This window comes from Siphateles boraxobius, unplaced genomic scaffold (genome assembly GCF_051911475.1).
Source record: "Siphateles boraxobius isolate OS27281-9 unplaced genomic scaffold, OSU_SipBor_1 46, whole genome shotgun sequence".
NCBI classification, from domain to species: domain Eukaryota; kingdom Metazoa; phylum Chordata; class Actinopteri; order Cypriniformes; family Leuciscidae; genus Siphateles; species Siphateles boraxobius.
This window is the reverse complement of record NW_027509097.1, coordinates 15,923,814-15,944,965: the sequence shown is the minus strand read 5'-3', so window position 1 is coordinate 15,944,965 and position 21,152 is coordinate 15,923,814. Positions and strand designations below refer to the sequence as shown.

At 36.0% G+C, this 21,152-nt stretch overlaps 3 protein-coding genes across 7 annotated transcripts in view; 2 read left to right on the top strand and 1 right to left on the bottom strand.

Moving 5' to 3' along the window:
* Positions 1-118: 118 nt before the first annotated feature.
* Positions 119-5,267, top strand: amz2 (archaelysin family metallopeptidase 2). Of its 2 annotated transcripts, none has more exons than XM_077201011.1 (7): positions 119-330; positions 1,588-1,870; positions 1,960-2,133; positions 2,355-2,483; positions 2,645-2,808; positions 4,628-4,804; positions 4,946-5,267. In XM_077201011.1, exons 2-7 carry the CDS (start codon positions 1,588-1,590, stop codon positions 5,072-5,074), a joined length of 1,056 nt encoding a protein of 351 aa, XP_077057126.1. In that variant the 5' UTR covers positions 119-330; the 3' UTR covers positions 5,075-5,267. The 2 variants fall into 2 exon arrangements, with proteins under 2 accessions (XP_077057126.1, XP_077057125.1); XM_077201010.1 differs by having other exon boundaries at positions 187-280.
* A 59-nt stretch (positions 5,268-5,326) lies between these two features.
* slc16a6a (solute carrier family 16 member 6a) lies at positions 5,327-15,136 on the bottom strand. Its single transcript, XM_077201007.1, has 6 exons — positions 15,027-15,136; positions 10,933-11,183; positions 10,674-10,817; positions 8,397-8,525; positions 7,495-8,286; positions 5,327-7,278 (listed from the first exon to the last, which is right to left on the bottom strand). Exons 2-6 carry the CDS (start codon positions 11,168-11,170, stop codon positions 7,055-7,057), a joined length of 1,527 nt encoding a protein of 508 aa, XP_077057122.1. The 5' UTR covers positions 11,171-11,183; positions 15,027-15,136; the 3' UTR covers positions 5,327-7,054.
* The window catches only part of arsg (arylsulfatase G), a 26,236-nt gene continuing 19,459 nt past the window's right edge, over positions 14,376-21,152 (top strand). For 2 of the 4 annotated variants that reach the window (XM_077201005.1, XM_077201006.1), the window contains exons 1-5: positions 14,429-14,510; positions 17,348-17,580; positions 17,665-17,852; positions 18,052-18,099; positions 20,957-21,068. In XM_077201005.1, the coding sequence (XP_077057120.1) occupies positions 17,363-17,580; positions 17,665-17,852; positions 18,052-18,099; positions 20,957-21,068 (566 nt within the window). In that variant the 5' untranslated portion in view covers positions 14,429-14,510; positions 17,348-17,362. Of the gene's footprint in view, positions 14,516-17,347; positions 17,581-17,664; positions 17,853-18,051; positions 18,100-20,956; positions 21,069-21,152 lie in introns of all 4 variants that reach the window. The other 2 variants (XM_077201003.1, XM_077201004.1) reach the window with 2 other exon arrangements.

Sequence of the window (21,152 nt, the reverse complement as noted above, 5' to 3'; positions counted from 1 at the left end):
ATACATTTTAACAAATTGTTAAATATTGTAAAAATATACATATAAATATATATATTTCCCCAAAATATCAGGGAAAAAAACTGGTTTTAAAAACAGTTATTACAGGGATTGGGACTTTACATTTGAAAAACACAATGGCAGCCAATGTAAAACTGGAATTTTGTTCTGATCTGAACAAGCTTGATGCTTAAAATGCTGCGTAGGCTGCAGATGCAGCTCAACTAGGTTTGCCGTTTATGGTTTCCGTTTCTATTGCTGTTTCGTTCATTGGATGTTTCAGGTAAAACTGAACAATAGTCTTCGACCTTCATTCTGGAACACATTTTAAAGGTAGCCTCAGCTTTATTAATATGTGTTGACATGTGCGTTTGATCTGTTATAGCTAATACATTTATTTTATGTTATAATCACAACGAATGTCAAGTCAAGTCGAACTGTGTTCATTCAGTCGTGTGTGTGTGAGACTGCGAAGTCGCATTCCTCTGACACGCCGTGGTAAAAAAAACAATTCAACTTTAATAATTAATGGCGTGACATTATCGCAATATGATACATCCAGTGCATTCCAGTGTAGCATATACAGTGCAAGTGTGACAGTAAACGTTGGGCGCAATACAGTAAATTACAGTACAGTATACAGCAAGACACATTACTAAACCTGTATACATGCATTTTATGTTTGATATTTAATGTATGGTTGTAGGGAGTAGGTGAGCCACATTTGTGAACAGTTATTCAACATGATTAAATCAAAATTTACATTTAATTTATTTACTTTCTTAATGCATTTCCTTGGTTTTATTTTCAACAACAACAACAACAACAAAAAATATTACGGTATTTTTTCTTTACATACCATAATTTCTTTTTACCATTTAAATGGTTTTTAAAATAAATTAATAATTTTATTCTGCAAGTAGGCTATGCATTGATCAAAAGTGACAGTGAAGACATTTAGTCCTGGTTTCACAGACAGGGCTTAGATTAAGCCAGGGTATTTAAGTAGCTTTATAAAACGTGCCTTAGAAAAAAAATATTACTGATGTGCATCTTGAGACAAAACAATGGTAGTGACATATTTTAAGATATTAGTGCAAGTTGCTTTCAGTCAAAACAGCTCAAATATACATTTTATTCTGGGACTAGTTTAAGCCTTGTCTATGAAACCAGGGGATATAATGTTACAAAACTTTGTATTCATCGAAGAATCCTGAGAAAAAAAAAAATAATCATGATTTTCATAAGCAGCTCAACTGACAATAATAAGAAATGTTTCTTGAGCACCAAATCAGCATATTAGAAGGATTTCTTAAATTAGGGATCATGTAACACTTAAGCCTGAAATAATGACTGCTGAAAATTCAATCATTTAAAATACATTCTTCACAATATTGCTGTTTTTACTCTATTTGTGATCAAATAAATCCAGTCTTGACTTAAAAAAACATTGAAAAATCTTACTAACTTTTGAACTTAGTGTATTTTTGTTATATATGTTTTAGCAGGTTTGATAAATGCTTAATTAATATTTCAACTTTACATGGATGTCTGTAGTGTGACTGTTTGTGTGTGTATTTCTATGGACAGATGCAGGTTATTAAGCATCCTGTTGAGGGACTGCATACTGCTCTCCTGTCCACACGGAAAGATTTAATAAAAATGTTTCAAAAATTCAGCAGAGCAGAGAAGACGTTTCTAGAAGATGGACTCCTGCCTGGCAATTCACTTTTCAGCCCCATCACCATTCACTCAGACTCGGACTGGATTCCTGCACATCCAGAAGATCTTCAAGACTTTCAGAGTTTTTACATCAAACCATACCGCCGTTCTCCAAACTGTGGACATAAAACCATTTATATTCAAACTATTGGTTAGTGTACGAAGTATGTAAAACAGCTTAAATGTGTCATTTATTATCATGTTTACATTTGTAATTTGATCATGTTGATAAATGCACAGGCTCTTTTGGTGAAGGAGCGGCTGTGGCAGAGCAGTATGTTGAATGGATGAAGGACTACTGTCAGGCGTTCTTTTACGGACTAGTGGTCAAGCTTTTACCACCAGTAACAGTTGCTTTTACAGCCTGTTCATTTCGGGTCAACAACAACACACATAACCTTCAGCTTCATGCTGGTTAGTATTGCTGCAACAGAACACAACCAGAATATAGTCAGTGAGGCACTTACACTTGGCAGACTTAAATTTGGTCTGGGCTTCATTCGCCTATTTTTCACAATCCAGTCAATTCCTGACGGATAAAATCTGTTGTGACTGAATTATACATTGTGATAATTGCACATGGGTTACAAAAGGTAGTTCACTTTGACTTTTAAACTGCTTTCTTTTATTTACAGGAGAGCTGTTGAACTTCTTGAAAAAGAGGAAGCCCAGAGATGCTTTTTGCATTGTGGGGATCACCATGGTCGACTTGTACCCTAAAGAGTCATGGAATTTTGTTTTTGGCCAGGCTTCTCTAACTGAAGGTGATTTTTGATTCAGTTGCAGTGGTCTTATTAACTTGTGCTTCAAATGTTTTTGTAACTTGAAAGGAATGTTGTCATTGTAGCCCAGTGTGCGTTTTGATTTAATACACCTTTTGTCATTTTAGCAGTTCTATTAAGTTTGAATGTTCTTGTTACTGTAGGAATGGGAGTCTTCAGCTTCGCCCGATATGATGATCATTTTTATGAGAGAAGCTATGCAGGGCGGCTTAAGAGGAAAATAGAGCTAAAGCAAGGAGACTATTCTGTGTTTGAGAGTTACTACACTCCTCCAATCACCAGCGTTCTCCTACTCCGCTCCTGCAAGGTGAAGTGAGATGACTGTGCTTCTAAACTCCCCAACCCGTACACAGAAAAAAGTGCACCAATGCTTTTTATGCTTTGGAATATACCATATATTTAAACGCAAAACCAGTGAACAGATATTTTAACAAAGATTTTTTATAGATGAAAAGACACTGCATCTAAAATCCATTCATCCATCTGACATTCTCTCTCTCTCACACACACACACACACACACACACACACACACACACACACACACACACACACACACACACACACACACACACACACGTAGTGTTTCCAGACTTTCCATAGACATAATGATTTTTATACTCTACAAACTGTATATTCTATTCCCTTACACTAACCCTACCCCTAAACCTACCCATCACAGAAAACTTTCTGCATTTTTACATTTTAAAAATACATCACTTAGTATTATTTATAAGCTGTTTTCCTCATGGGGACCAAACGATGTCCCCATACGAACAAGGATTTCAGATATTGCCATCCTTATGGGGACATTTTGTCCCCATAATGTAGGGTTTACCAGGCCACACACACACACACACACACACACACACACACACACACACACACACACACACACACACACACACACACACACACACACACACAGTCTCAATTTACTTACCATACATATTATTGAAGAATATCACTAACACTGATCATCAGTATAAGGTAAGTCTATTAAATAGCAATAAGTTGGCATGAGCCACTATAGTCATCAAAAATATAGAAAAGAAGACAAAGTGGAAATAAAGTGGTATTTTGGGTTAAGGTTTGGCTAAAGTTATGGTAAATACACAATACTAACATGAGCTGTTAATGAAACATATGGACACTGATTCTGATGAATATAATGTACATTATACCTGCATGCAAATCTTTCCAAGCTAAAACACAACGTACCAATTATGTAATTTATTGGTACGATTTTCGTAATTTCATGACTTATTAATTGACAACGCAACTAGGAAGTTGTATGCTCGTAATTTCCTTTGCTCTATAGTGAAGTGATCCCAGCAAGCAATTTTGCATTTAAAAGACCCAAACCCATTTAATAGCTGTCCAAACACAGCCCTGACGTCTAGGCTAAAACAAAGCAAAATTTCAGTGAAAATTTAATAGATGTCTAACCATAAGCCCAAGAATAGACTAGTCATCAATTAGATAACATGTCAAAGAAATGAAATCAAACACCTTGTAATCACTGTTGACTTTGCTTACATGATGGAATATCATACATCTCGCAAGTTATTTAGACAAAAACGACATGTAACCATATTTTGGCTAGAAGCGGGTTACTCATAGCCGGACTATTTCGGGATATGACGGCTATTGCTTGCTGGGGATATATTAGCATTTGCGTGCAATTGAAGAGCGCGCACCGTGAGCACAGTATAACGTCTGACAAGAAAAGTTACTAAAGTAACGTTAGAGTAATGACCCTGAGATATTGCCTGACAACATCTCATCTGACAGCTGATACAATCAGCACAATGTTTTTCTCAGGCATTCTTTACTTAAACTGCATCTGACAGTGGAATCAACAGGAGTTCATTCACGTCTTTCAAACTAAAAGTCTCGCATTTGAAAAACATTTCACACTTTTTGTAGTTGTTGTTGTTTCTTTGACTACACAATCCACGACCCACCCAAGACGGTCTTGCGACCCACTTTTAGGTCGCAACCCACCAGTTGAGAAACACTGATCTAGGTCATTGCGTGGTTGAAAATGTGTGGCTGTCTGTAAGTGCACTAAACTTTGTATTTGAGCTCTTTTAATCAGACCTGTTATTTGTGCATCTCTTTTAGACCCTGACTCATGAGATTGGACATATATTCGGAATGGAGCACTGCCAGTGGCTAAACTGTGTCATGCAGGGCTCCAATCACTTAGTGGAGTCTGACCGTCGGACACTTGTCCTGTGCCCCATCTGTTTACGTAAACTACAGTCTGCCATTGGATTCAAAATAGCTGACAGATACAAGGTAAGCCCAAATCTATTTTGAATAATTTGCACTCTAGTGTTCTGGCCCTCTGATGTAATCAATATAACATGGTATCAAATAATCAATATACAGTTATATCAATATATAGAATGTAATATAATACTGGTATGTACTCTACAGGCCATACTGCACTGGATTGAAGATGGAGCTGACAGCAATGGACAACATTCAAAACCCACACAAGCCTTTCAAGAGTATAAAGACTGGTTGTATAAGTGCTTACAAATATTGGACAGTGAAACACCATGAACCAGCAAGTATGATCTTTTGCTACCAGCCGACAAGCAATGTCAAGACAAGTTGAGACATGTTATATGCACATTCTTGAAAAGAGCTTTGGTGAGAAAGCTTCTGCTAGGAAAATACAGTAAATGTACTTGTAAAGTAATGCTTTTGGTTTGTATGTATGGATCAAACAAAATAAAATTTTATTTCTCTCTTCCCTTTGTTTTTGCTTTTAAGATATCGGTCAAATCAGAAAACAATTTTCAGACAGCAGCCTTAAAAAAAGTATGTATATTTATTAATTTTTTATCTGATTTAAAGACTAAAAAAGTTTTTTATGCAGAAAGAGAAGAGAACATTGCACATTCACATTCCACTGAACATACAGCAGATAATTCCTTTCCAGTTATAAAATTCAAGTCATGTGACAGTTGTTCCATAACAACATATACAGTTTTACCTAAAGAGGTAAGTGATGACGCCGTCATATAAGACACTTTCACATTTGAATTTGGCTTTGCATTACATTGGACATCCTTCAACTTCATTTCACAGTTGCAACAATCTGAGCTCTGTAAAATATTGAATTCACAGTAATCTCTATTTCATAGATATATAAGTGTTATCCACAGTTGAAAACACAGTCATGAGCATTGAAAGACTAAACAACACTCTATGGAAGAATATTTCCGCCACAGAATAAAAAATAAAAAAGCTAATTGTGACTTTTTGTCTCCCAATTGCGAGTTTACATCTCGCAATTCTGACGTTATAAAACGCAATTGGGAGATATAAAGATAGAATTGCATGATATAAAGTCAGAATAAAAATTTTAATTGTGAGAAAAAGTCATAATTGTGAGATATAAACTCGCAATTCTGAGGAAAAAAGCCTTTCAGCCTTTTTTTCCTTAGAATTGGACTTTATAACTTTATAACTGTGAGTTTACATCTCACAATTCTGAGAAAATAAGACTTTTTTTCTCGCAATTAAAATGTTTTATTCTGTGACTAAACATACACTATTTGCATTTATAAAGTTGTTCATATGGGTTTAACATTTAGTTACAGGAAATGGTCCTGTAGTATAGTAGTTAAAAGCTGACCTGAAATGAGCTGAATATGAAGTACTGAAAAGCAATCCATTACTCTCTTGCAAATATTCATAAAAGAATATTAGGGAATCTATATAGATAGTTTCTTTTTAAAATAAAGCATCAAATACCCCATGCCATTTCTATAACATTTAGATTTTGTATTAGGCTATATGAGTTTCAAGTTGCTGAATTCAACATTATCTTTGGTCATTGCTTTACCCATCAGTGCCTAGTAGTCACCCAGTCATTGCTTATAATCATTAAAACCACAAAAATGTGGTTTCCTGTTACAGATTATGTTTGTTTCTTTTGTATCTAGGACTCTAATCAACAAAAGTCCTAGTTTTTACTTTCATTTATGATCTCAGGTAACAACAATTGCACATCTTAAAGGGACAGTTCACCCGGAAATTATAATTCAGTCATCATCATTTCACATCTCATGTCGTTCAAACCCATAAGACTTTTTTTGTTCATCTTCGAATCTCAAATGAAGATATTTTTAATGAAACCCGATCTGTTCCACCAAAACTTTGACACTAGTTCATAAAGGGATAGTAAATAAATTCATATGAATCAAACTGTTTAATCCAAGTTTTTTGTAGAAACATTTGATTTAACAGATTTTATTTAAGCTTTTATTCCCATACAAACATTGATCAATGCACATGTGTACAGTAAATAAAATATTAGTTTAAGAACACCTAAGAACAAAACTCTTCTGGAGTTTGGAGTTCTTGTTTGTTAACGATGACCGGATTTTCATTTTTGGTGAACTAACCCCTTAAGCAATTATTAAGAATCATAATGTAGTTGTTCTGCAGATACATTTAGCTATACAATTTTTCCTATTTAATCAACAGGTCTGATAGATCAGTTCATTTAAATTCCCAAAGGATGTCTTTTTTTCAAGACTTATCTTGGTTATCCAATTCTAGGAATTCCTCCGGGCTGTCTTTGTCTTTGGACACTTGCTCCACTGTGGGTTTATTCCGTCCACAATCCCTCCTTGAACACAGATGACCTGTCTTAGCTGGACGTACAAACCCAAGGAAGATGGCACCTAGTCCCATTCCCGCAGCGCAGGAGTAGAATGCAGCACTGTACCTTTGTGTAATATCCACAAGGACACCTAGTATATTTGGGGGGGGGAATGCAGTAAGTTGCTTGTTTAGGTTTGCATTTTATATACACTATTGTTTAAGAGTTTGGGTCAGTAAGATTTTCTTTTGAGAAATTAATACTTTTATTCAGCAAGGATGCATTAAATTGATCAAAAGTTGAAAAAAACAACAACAACTGCACAACTGTTTTCAACATCGATAATAAGAAATCCAGTTGTTCTTACCTCCTAATGGTGGACCAGCCAGTCCTGCAAAGCTCTGAATACAGAAGTAGACGCCTGCAGCTAAGGGCATCCTCTGGATCCCTACGACATCATCCTCGGCCAACATTGGGATGTGCGTGGATGCAATGTTCCCGAGGAAGAAACCATAAAGCACACTGCACACTGTTAGTCCCCAGAACCCATTTACCACAGTGAACAACACTAGGACTAGGCACATCAGTGACACGCATACGAGAAGTACAAATATCTTCCTGATGTGCCCCCAGTTCAGGACCCATCCGATAGAGAGACGTCCAAAGATCTCAGCGATGGCCATAATTGACAGCATATAGGCAGCCTTGTCTCTATCGGTACCCAAACTGGCGCTGAGCTCCACCACATACAGTTGTGGGGCAAAAAAGCCCAGTGTTGCAAAGAGACCAAAGGCTGAATAACACAAAAAACTACCTTCTTTCAGCACAGTCAAATCCAAGAGCTTATATTTACTCGTAAAGTCCTGTTGTTTTGGGAGGATCTGAAGTGGTTCAGCTTCTCCCTGTTCCTTCCCAGTTTTGAGGTCCCGTTCCAGCTCATCAACTGACTGTACACCTGAATCTCCAGAGCTCACAGAACCTTGCATTTGTTCCTCAGGGAGAGAGTATGTGACGATCTGCTCAGTTTCTGTTGGAGAAGTCTTTGGTTTGATGACTATGGGACGGAGCAGAGCACCACAGACAATAACGATTCCCTGCAACGTTCCAATCACCACCATTGTGTACCTCCAGCCAATCCAGTTCTTTAGAGCTGTGAACGCTATAGAAACAATATGAGCGACTCTTCGTGTTACAATAATAAACCTCTTGTTTTAACATTATGACATATAATATTTGATGGATATTGCAGTGGAGCACACCTCCCCTCACCTGGAGCAAAAGCTAATATAGCAAATGACTCTCCAGTGGAGGCCATGGCTGTGACCACAGAACGACGCCTGCTGAAGTACTGGGACAAGATTGTGACGGTTGGCAGAAATGTCAAACAGTAACCCAGTCCTACAGAGAGAAAAGGACATCTGAAAATCATTAGATGTTTTGTTTTGCTTATAGCTGGTAAATCAATCTTTTTAATCAAACATACACAGTGCTGGTCAGATTTATTTGCCCTGTTGGTAAATATGATCAAAGATAGCTGTAAAAAATAAATCTGCATTGTTAATCCTTTTGGTATTTTAGCAAAAAAAAAAAAAAAAAAACATCTAACCTTTCATTGAAATAAAAGAATTGAAAGTGGTGGGAAAAACACTCCAAAACACTTTCTCCGAAACACGTTGGGAACAATTATTTGCCCCCTTTTATTAAATACTTTTTGCAACCTCCTTTTTCTAAGATAACAGCACTGAGTCTTCTCCTATAATACCTGATGAGTTTGGAGAACACCGGAAAAGAGATCAGAGACCATGCCTCCATACAGAATCTCTCCAGATCCTTCAGATTCCCAGATCCATGTTGGTGCTTTGTTTCTTCAGTTCATCACACTCATTTTCTATAGGGTTCAGGTCTGGAGACTGTGATGGCCATTGCAGATGCTAAGTATTTAATAAAAGGGGGCAAATAATTGATCCCAGTGTGTTTTGGAAAAAAACATTTATTTCATAATGTGATTTTCCCCCTTCTTTCAATTATTTTACTTCAATAAAAGGTTAGATTTTTGCATTTAAAAAAAATATATAGGCTATATCAAAAGGATAACCAATGCAGATTTATTTTTTTTACTGCCAACTATGATCATATTTACCAAGGGGGCAAATAATTCTAAACAGCACTGTAGATTATTAGTTTTTATTGTAAAATGTCTATTTAAAGAGAATTCTGGAGAAGTTTAGTTGTACTCATATATTTTATACTTATATATGAAATATAAACATCTAACAGATATGAACAGTGTTGGGGGTAACGCAAGTTACCTAATAAGATTACGTTTTTCAAGTAACTAGTAATGTAACGCATTTTAAATATACAACAATATATCTGAGTTTCTTTTTCAAATATTGTGAATATGTTTTTCCATTTATTTACAGACACGAGAATCGAGAGTAAACATGATGGTTATTGTAGTTCTAGACTAAATGTGAGCATGCATTTACGCAGCTCACTTGCACAAAAACAGATTCAGTATTCCTCAAAATGAATAAAAATAGTGAAATGCAAACTCAGAAAAATTTGCAAGCCAGGCAATAATTAAATATGTTATGTTAATGTAATCTCACTTTATTAACCAATGTCTTTGCTGCTGACCTTCAATGATCTAATTCAACCATACTAATAAGTAAAAATGACTTTAGATAAACATCACATTTGTGCTTAATTTTTGTATTTTTATTGTTAAATAACTTGGATAACACGGCATAACAGTGGAAACTAATTCCATGTTTTCTTATAATATTACCAAGTGGCACCATATATATTGAAAATAGCAGAGGGCCCAACACAGATCCTTGTGGCACTCCATAATTTACTGATGTTATCTAATGCTATCTTATCTTATGACGATTTTTTCCTGTTTATCAAAATGGTAATGATCTGAAAGGAATGATCTAAACCACCTGGTATTCAGGGACAGGCATTAAGGTGGTTTCCTAATTTCCACTGTTATGCCATGTTATCCAAGTTGACAGAGTGAGTTAAACATTGGATGGCCAGTAATTTTCTTTCAAGTTCAGATAAGACTAAGATATTACTTAATGGACCAAAAACCTCTATACATCTCTTAGAATACAATTTGCATTTATAAGGATGTACTGTTACTTCATCCTCTGCAGTAAAAGTCCTGGGTGTTATATTAGACCGCAACTCGTCTTTCGAAAATCATATTTAATATATTACAAAAACAGCCGTATAAACGTCAGAAACATTTCTAAACTATGGAACATGCTATCTGTTTCTGATGCAGAGAGTCTTCAGTGTCACACGATTCTTCAGAAATCATTCTACTATGTTGATTAGGTGCTCATAAAATATTTCTTATTATCAATGTTGAAAACGGGCTGTGCTGCCTAATATTTTTGTGGCCCTGATAATTTTTTCCATGGTTCTTTAATGAATAGAAAGTTCAAGAGAAAAATAGGCCTATTAATTTTTTTAAATCATGCTGACCTCAAACTTCTGAACGATAGTGTATGTATAGTGCAAGGCTTCTCCTACCGGTCACAATCCCAATACTGAGGTACATCTGATTGATGGAGCTGGTGAATGCAGTTGAGATTGTGCCCAGAGATATGAGAAATCCACCAAACATCACAACTGGCTGGAAGCCGAATCGATTACTCAGCACTGATGATAAAGGAGCTGAAGGTGCATAGACATGGATGCCAAAGTCACAGAAATTAACACATACTGTATAAAGAGTCAACATGCAGCTAAGCGGAGTTCTAGAATTGAAAGCAAAAGTGACAGTTTTTACCTGTGAAAGTCATAACAAAGACACATATTGAAATGATCCATGATACTCGACTGTTGCTCTCCCCAAAATCACTCATTAGGTCTTTGAGGAAAATCCCAAAACTTTTGATAACCCCATAAGTGAACATCTCCACCAGGAAAAAGGCCATAGCCACAATCCAACCCCAACCACCATCTGGGACCTCTGAGTACACTTTAGAGCCGAGGCAACCTTTCAGTCGGAAAATCCACTGTGCCATTTTGACCTATAACCTGTGAATGTGACAAAGACAAGTTTAAGCTATATTATTTGTTTAACTAGTTTTAACAGGTTTTAGGCCAAAGGTTTCTTTTCAGTTGAGCATCTGATGATGTATGCTAGAGACAAGTGTTATTAATGTTTAATTAAAACTGAAATAAAATGAAATATAATTATTATATAAATAAACTTAGTCACCATGAAATAAAAAATTGTGCCCTTGTAATCTTTAATCAAAATAACCTTCCCCTCCCTGTCACAACAACATCTCTTTTTCTGATGACGTGCATTGGCGTGAGGGCAAAGCAACACTCACATGAGATCACAGCAATAGCAAACCACAACGATCCAATCAATTGGACGATCCTATCAAAATCAAGTCCCACCCTAAATTTTTTCTTGTTCGAGAAGCAGTTTCACTCAGATATATATATAAAGTTTAAGTTAAACTTATTTAAAACTTAAATAAAAATAAAATAGATGAATTAAATGACAAAAGCACATAACCAAATTAATACAAATTCAAATGAAATTCAAATAAAAACTAAAAAATGTAAAGATTCAAAATTCTATAGTATACAAATAATAAGCTACTATATGCTATATGCTAAATACATACCTGTTACTTGTAACCATGTTGCCTCTAAATTGTATTTATTTTTTTAATTTGATACAATTGGTCTATTTAGATGTTTACTAAATGTTATTGGTAGAAAATCACACAAATCAGTTTGACACTGTAGATCCTATAGGTAACAGGGTTTAACAATGCATCACATACAAAAATGAATTGAAAATAAAAAACAGATCATATAAATTCATGTTGACCTCCTGTGGTAGGTGAAACATTTTTATCAAGTGGTACCAAATGACTCCTGTTCGCCCTCTCTAGAACACGGCCTAATGGGTGGAGCTTTACCTAATTTAGGCTAGATCATGGGTAGGGTTAGGGCCTGGCTAGACCTTCAATTTACTGACCATGTCTTGACAAAGAACAAAACCTTGTGAAAAGCGGGTGCTTAGTTCTCAAACGGAAGGCTGCGTCCTATAAGGCAGCAATACGCGGCTACCACGTCATCAAGCGCCGCTGAATAGCCATCTCAATTTGAAGGAACCTTGGAAAGCAGCCTTTGTTTCACGTTCTTCATTCAGCTCATTTTGAAGGATGCATCAAGAGTATCCTTCACTTCCTTTAATCACCCACAATCCTTTGCACACATTCCAATTCACAAAAAATAACTGATGGAAAACTAGTCAGTACTATTCATTACAAAATGCTCATTATGAAATGTAAGACAAAAAATTATGTTTTTGGAGATGAAGGCATACACGTTATCTTTTGTTTGGGTGTAAATTAATTATTAGGCTACTAGCATTAAACTGCCAATAATGTAAGCCACTAGGAGACCACTGACGATCGTCATTATTGACGATTGCAATAATAAAAAGGCGGCTGATATAAAGTTTTTTGATGCAAAGTATTTTCCTGTAGTGAGTCCCTGGGGGCGGAAACATTTGTGACGTAGCCATCGCAGGGTATCTGCACACTTTTTAAAGTCAAATTTAAGGCTTTTTAAGACCTGAAGAAATCAAAATTAATACCTCAAAATTGGGGGTGCGCAATATTGACAAAAATATGTCTCAATATTTTCAAAGTTTTGTTGATGATAATTAGATGATATTTTACTGATTGTGTTTGTGTACTGGTACCATGGCTGGTTTAGGCCTGTTATTGACAGCTGACTAACGAAGATATTCAAATTTTTCATATTCTATGCAGTGGTCAGTTCACAGCAGTGAAATAAATTAACATTTTTTTTATTAAAGGGCAATATTTGCAACCTTAAATTGAGTTCCAGGGGCATTTTCACCCATGTATGGATTTTTTTTTTTTTTACTTCGAGGTATGAATCACCTTTTATGTCAAATTCTAACATTCAAATTAAATTATATTACAATAATAACACAATACCACTATTACCAGTTAAATTAAATCCTTTAATCATAATCCATCTTTGCAGTGCAGAGGAGACACAGAAGCATCAGAACTGGCATTAATATATTGACACTCCATTTACAATTGCATAAATAAATATGAGATTTTCAATTGTTCAATTCTTTATTCAATATTTAAATATGAACTGATTTCTAATTGTAACATTTTAATTACAGGGTAGGCCTACTTTAAATGTGAAACTAAAACCGCCAGTAGGCGGCGGCAAGTCACTGTCCCAGGGAGTCACTCATTCAACCCAGTGCCATAGAGAGAAACCACTCTCTCTCTATGGCACTGATTCAACCGATTTGTTCAAACGGCTGATTCATTCAGGAAGTGCAAGGGATTGTTTATTGAATCCTTAAAATGATTCGTTCAAAACGCGGATTTCAGTCAAGAAATCATCGCTGTGTTTTGCATTGAGACTCTGCAACGGTTTCATTTTGAAATTCTCTTCAGCGAAATAAAGGGAAAACAAACAATATTGACAATATTGTTTATAAAATGTAACTCACAATGTTCATTTAACTGTTATATAAAATAAATATATGCTATTTTATTTGCTATTGTGCACGGGAAAACAGCCCTCTTGCTGATGTAATATGATAACAACATATGATATATATATAAAATACAAAAACTTTATACGTCTATTAGCACTGACACATCACGAAGTGAAAGCAAGCATGAGACAAATGCGATGTCAGCTCGCAGTGCGCCCTCGTACATAGTTAAAGTAAAAGAATGATTACAATATCATAATAGACAATACACATCTCACACCATACGCACATAAAGAATGAACTTACAATTGAACTGAAATTAACCAGCTTTCTTCTGCTCTCCTGCTGTCTCGCGAAATGTCACGTGAAGAGCAAATCCACAAAGAACGAATAATAAATAAAATAAGGATGCTAATTAGATAGTTTTAATTTGTAAAACATTTAGATATGTCTAAGTCAAATTGCCATCGAAAATTTAAGACCTTTCATAAGTAAAAATAAGACTTTTTAAGACTTTTTAAGGACCCGCGGACCTCATTCTAGTTTAGTGCTGAGAAAGACTCTAGCCTAAAAGCCTCCGAAGGACTGGACTAGGAAGACACAGAGTGACAGAACTATAAGGACATACACACACACACCCTTATTCACTAGGATGCTGCCGCCTTCCGTTTGAGTAGCACACAGTGGGAGCGCTGGGGTAGGCGCGTAGAGTTTACACGGGGATGTCACGTCACGAGAGGGGCGGCGGGACTCGATTTCACAACAAACTGATGCGCTTTAGGCAGCAGAAGCTGCAGAACAACGTTTGAAAAACCTTCAATGAAGTCATCGCTCAGCATTAGGTAAGGTGAGCCTTAATAAGTATCATAATATTATATTAAGTCATAATATAGCTTTCTATGCAGTTTAAAGTTGAAGTTTGCATTTCTTTTTAGTCTTTCTTTCCAATGTTATTGCCTAATGCTGTAGGACAGCAGCATTCCCATTCCCATATTCAGACCGCGAAACTTCCTCAAATAACGTAACTCCTGTGTGGCATGATATTGTCCCAAATAAACATTAAATATATATTAAGTGTAATTAATTTTAAAATTATTATTTAATGTTTGAGCAGTGAGCACGTCTGTTTGTCAACCCCCTCCCCCCCGCTCATCTTGGACTATCTGCATGTTTTCTCAGCTCCTTGCCACGTGGTCGTTTCTATGATAAAGAACACATATATACGCGTGTCCTAGTGTCTTCCTGCGTATATTCCTGTGTGGGGCACTTAATTGACCAATGTCAATAGGAGTTTAGTAGAAGGTTTCACTCAACCATTGATATAACATTTAACAACCAAAACAAGAAAGAGTACTCACCTGTTCCTGAGAGAGGGGAATGTTGCTGATCTTCTGCTGTGCTGTGGTGTGTCCACTGCCATGAGTGAGTCCATGTGGTGCTTGCCTCAAACACTGAGCTCCTCTATGATGGGAGGTTACAGCTGTTGAGTAAGTTGAGGATTGGTTTAGAATCAATGTTGAATGAAACGCCACACCAGCAACCCCCCTTTCCCTTGAGCTGGAATGTCAAAGGAACATGCCGTGTGCCTCTGTCTCTTCTTCCCCACTAGTGTAAAGTGGGAACTGCATGAGTGACTGTACTGAACGATTTAAAAGGACTTTTGCATTAGGTCAAGTTTGTTACATAAGATCATAAGATCTCCAATAAGATCTGCTCAAACCCGACAGTGAAAAGTCTCTCCTCAGAGACATCCAGAGGGCTTTTTGCTGTGAAAAAGTGGCAACCTCTAAATGCTACATTAAAGAGCTATTTCTGCCTAATTTACCCCTTAAAAACAAACTTTGTTGGTGTAACTTCATTTCAGTTGATTCAGTGATGTTAAACAATATACTATTTTTGACTTGAATAAAACTAGGTAATTTAGCTGTTACTTTTTTATAGTGTACTGTTAGTTTGACTACTATATCATTAATACAATCTAATGGATGTACATTTATGTAATTCAATGGTCTCTGGCAGGTAGAGAAACACTTAGGCTAGTACATAGAAAGATGCATGGTACATTACATATTCTATCAGACACATAAAATATCAACCATATACAGGTCCTTCTCAAAAAATTAGCATATTGTGATAAAGTTCATTATTTTCCATAATGTAATGATAAAAGTTAAACTTTCATATATTTTAGATTCATTGCACACCAACTGAAATATTTCAGGTCTTTTATTGTTTTAATACTGATGATTTTGGCATACAGCTCATGAAAACCCAAAATTCCTATCTCAAAAATTTGCATATCATGAAAAGGGTCTCTAAACGAGCTATTAACCTAATCATCTGAACCAACTAATTAACTCTAAACACCTGCAAAAGATTCCTGAGACTTTTAAAAACTCCCAGCCTGTTTCATTACTCAAAACTGCAATCATGGGTAAGACTGCCGACCTGACTGCTGTCCAGAAGGCCATCATTGACACCCTCAAGCAAGAGGGTAAGACACAGAAAGAAATTTCTGAACAAATAGGCCGTTCCCAGAGTGCTGTATCAAGGCACCTCAGTGGGAAGTCTGTGGGGAGGAAAAAGTGTGGCAAAAAACGCTGCACAACGAGAAGAGGTGACTGGACCCTGAGGAAGATTGTGGAGAAGGACCGATTCCAGACCTTGGGGGACCTGCGGAAGCAGTGGACTGAGTCTGGAGTAGAAACATCCAGAGCCACCGTGCACAGGCGTGTGCAGGAAATGGGCTACAGGTGCCGCATTCCCCAGGTCAAGCCACTTTTGAACCAGAAACAGCGGCAGAAGTGCCTGACCTGGGCTACAGATAAGCAGCACTGTAGTACCCACAGTCAGTGATGGTCTGGGGTGCCATGTCAGCTGCTGGTGTTGGTCCACTGTGTTTTATCAAGGGCAGGGCCAATGCAGCTAGCTATCAGGAGATTTTGGAGCACTTCATGCTTCCATCTGCTGAAAAGCTTTATGGAGATGAAGATTTCATTTTTCAGCACGACCTGACACCTGCTCACAGTGCCAAAACCACTGGTAAATGGTTTACTGACCATGGTATTACTGTGCTCAATTGGCCTGCCAACTCTCCTGACCTGAACCCCATAGAGAATCTGTGGGATATTGTGAAGAGAAAGTTGAGAGACGCAAGACCCAACACTCTGGATGAGCTTAAGGCCACTAATTTTTGATTTTGAGATCAAATGGTACCCATGCAGACCATTGTTATTTTAGTATCATTGATACTTAAGTTTTTATTTTTATTGATTTAATTTGAGTTCTTTTTATTCATAATTTTCTAAAATAAAATAATTTGTATTTCAGTTATAGTTTTAGCTATTTTAGTACATCAAATTAAACTAAATTAAAATAAGAAATTGTGCTTTGGAAACACGCTGAAATAAAATACATTTACAAGTATTTTATTTCGGTTATTTTTTTTTAATTTCAACTAATGATTTTGTTTTATGTATATATACATAGTTTTAGTTTTTTTCACTATTATAACCCTGCCACAGAACCCCTCTCTGATTGGCCTGATTCATTAATCACATTGTGTTTTATACTACTTTTTCTTTTTATTAGAATTTTGTAGCAATCAGAGTATTAGTTTTTCTCTGCCAAATATATCATAATTCATATCATATGACTGTTTTAATTTTTTTATTTTAAGATTTAGCATTTAAAAATGGCACAGTTTGGATTATGTGCACTGCTCCTTTTCTCTGGACTGGTTCATCATATCAAAAGCCATATTAGAAAGGAGGACAAAACTGATGAGAAGGAACGACCCAATTTCATCATTATCTTAGCCGATGATATTGGGTGGGGTGACCTCTGGGTGAACAGGCCTGATAACTTCACACCAACACCCTGGCTGGACTCTTTAATGCTGAAGGGCAAAAGGTAGTGTTTTTTATTATAATTTGGCTATGCATGCCTCAGTTTTGTGCCTGATTTTGTCTAATTTTGGGTGCTTGTGATTTGCAGATTCACAGACTTCCACTCTCCTGCCTCTACATGCTCACCGTCACGCGCTGCCCTTCTGACTGGCAGACATGGGCTGCGCAATGGGGTCACTCATAATTTTGCAGTTCGGTCAGTCGCGGGACTGCCACTCAATGAGACAACATTTGCTCAGCTCCTGCATGAGGCAGGTTATTATACAGCAATGATCGGTAAGTACAGAAAGTCTGAGAACATGAATAACATTATTAACGTCCTGAGAGCAATGAACTCTACGCTGTGCTGTGATTAGTTCCTGATTAACAAATACACATTGTAGCCATGGCAACTAATAAGCCTCCCGAGCTGAACTCATATGTCGTGATATTTCTTTTCCATTCATTTATAGTGCTTATATTGATTTTAAAACAGGAAAATGGCACCTTGGACACAATGGTTCCTACAATCCTGTTCATAGAGGTACAATTTTCTTCCTTCTCATTCCATTTGAATCTGTTTTAATTATGCATGATATTTTTAAAGATGAATTACTGTCAAATAAAAATGTATATATATATATATATATATATATATATATATATATATATATATATATATATATATATATATATATATATATACATTTTATACAGTGCCTTGCGAAAGTATTCATAGCCCTTCATTTTTTCACATTTTGTCATGTTGCTGCCTTATGTTAAACTACTTTAAATTACTTTTTGTTCACATCAATCTACACTCCATACACCATTATGACAAAGCAAAAAACTGATTTGTGACAACTTTGCAAATTTAATAAAAATAAAAAACTGAAATGATTACATTGCATAGTATTCATACTCCTTTCCCTTGAAAAAGTAAAGTAAGGGATTAATCTTTATTTTTCCGTAATTTAATTACTGTTACTTGGTCTTATAGTAAATACTGTATAGACAGAACAATTCTTTATAAAACAATAGTAGATTTAACATCAAAATTAACATCTAATATTAAAATGTATGTTTATAATGTAACCTCCCTTTAAATACTTTCGTCAGTTCAATAATAATTTGTGCAATCTTATATTATTTATTTGATAGAATTATAAAGAGCAGTTTCATGTGTATCCTTGTATTGTTCAACTGGTCGAGATTGATATGGAATTTAGAAAGTAATTAGTAATAAAAAATGCAATACATTTTAGAGAGCATAATTAGTACAGTAATCTAATTAGAATGTTGAAGATTTAATTAGTAGCTAGTAATTAATTACTTCTTTAGGGTAACTTAGCCAACACTGTCTGGGACACTTGAAATTCAGCTCAGGAGCATTCCAATTTCGCTTGTAGATTTTACTAAACTACGAGTGGAGTTACATGTAACCCGTGGCAAATTCAATTGAATGGGTATGATTTGATAAGGGAAACACCTATCAATAAAAGGTCTAACAGCTAAAAATGTATATTAGAGCAAAATCCAATCCATGAGGTCAAAGGAACTGCTAGTAGAGCTCAGACAGGATTGTGTCAATTCACAGATCTGGGGAAGACTACAAAAAAAATAAGCTGTATTGAAGGTTCACATAAGCATGTAGCCTTCATAATCCTTAATGGAAGAAGTTTGGAACAAAGACACATGAAAACACTCTTGGAAATTTGCAGAAAAGCACTTAAAGGACTCTTTTAGACTGTGAGAAACAACATTCTCTGGTCTGATGAGCATCATGTAGCCTATGGAGGAAACCATGGAACCATGCACTGCTCATCTCCTGCACAATCAGGACACGACAGACAGGACAGAAGGTACACCTGTATTTAATGTTCACCAACTGGACAATGGGTCTCATTCATGAAACATTCGTAAATATACGGGTAAATATGCGAGTGATTTGCGCGTAAAGAGACCTTCCCGAAAACTCTTCTCCTGATTCACAAATACTTCGTAAACGTCAGATGTGATAGTGAAATTTGTGTGTGTGTGTGTGTGTTAATGAATTCAAATCAGTCGTAAATTGGATGCGCGTGCACGTTCATTCTCAAGTACCATAAATCCCGCCCATTAAATCTGACTGACAACTATATATGGGCATCATATTATGACATGAATGCGAATGAAAAAGAAAAATTTCTCAGATGCAGAAATTGAAGTTTTATTATCAGAAGTTCATTCAAAACGCCACAATTTTTTTTCAAGCGTACATGGCGTATCGGGTCCTAAAAAAAGGAAGCTTGGCAGCATATTATTACAGATGCAGTCAATGGAGTTTCATCTGTTAATCGAACATTGCCAGAAGTGAGAAGAAAATGGTTCGACATTAAGCTTGAGAGCAAAAAACGAATTAGTTCACTTCGGAAAAATCGTATTAAAACTGGAGAAGGACCACCATCGCAGATGCTATTACTGGCTCTCATAATAAGAAAACCCATATGTAATTACTATATATAATATTTTTTCAAAATGCTGTGTAAATATGTACACGATTAAGGTGAATTAAAATGCAGCCTTATTAATGAGCAAAACGTTCGGGTGTTAAGCGCACTATTTACGCGTGGCTGGGAGCAGGTGGAGATTTCTTGCGTACCAACTAACATTTGGAAAATTTACGCCAGAACTACTTTACACACGCTTTACACAAAAATTCGTTTTGCTCGTGTTTCATGAATGAGACCCATTGACCCTAAGCACACAGCTAAGACAATGCAAGGGTGGCTTATGGACAACTCTGTGAATGTCCTTGAGTAGCCCAGCCAGAGCCCATGCTTGAACCCAATCGAACATCTCTGGAAAAACCTGGTGGTCCCCATCCAACCTGACAGAGCTTGAGAGAATCTGCGGAGAAGAATAGCTGAAAATCACCAAATGCAGATGTGCAGAGCTTGTCGCATCATACCTTAAAAGACTTTAAAGGCTAAAAGGCTGTAAAGGTGATTCAACTAAGTACTGAGTTAAGGATACAAATACTTATGCAATGTATTTATTTCAGTTGTTCCTGTTTAATACATTTAGAAAGTTGTCACAAATCTTTTTTGCTTTGTCATAATGGTGTATGGAGTGTAGATTGATGTGAAAAAAGTTATTTAAAGTAGTTTAACATGAGGCAGCAACATAAAATGTGTGTATATAAATATACATTATATATATATATATATATATATATATATATATATATATATATATATATATATATATATATATATATAACATATATGTAACATTTCTTAACATGAAACTTGGGTATTTCTTGACATGGAATTTGATATATAATTTTTTTTCTTCCATTTATTCATTTATTTTGAGTAATTTCATGAGGATATGCTTACTTTTGTGTGTTCACACTACAGGTTTTGACTATTACTTCGGTATTCCTTATAGTAATGACATGGGCTGCACTGATGAACCAGGCCTTGACCTTCCCAGCTGCCCTCCCTGCATCCTTAATCAATATACTACTAGGTGTGTGTTACTTTTCAGGTCATCTTTAAGTCAAAAGACACATCAGAGATGCCTTGTAGCCTGAGGTTTTGTATAGGCCTATAT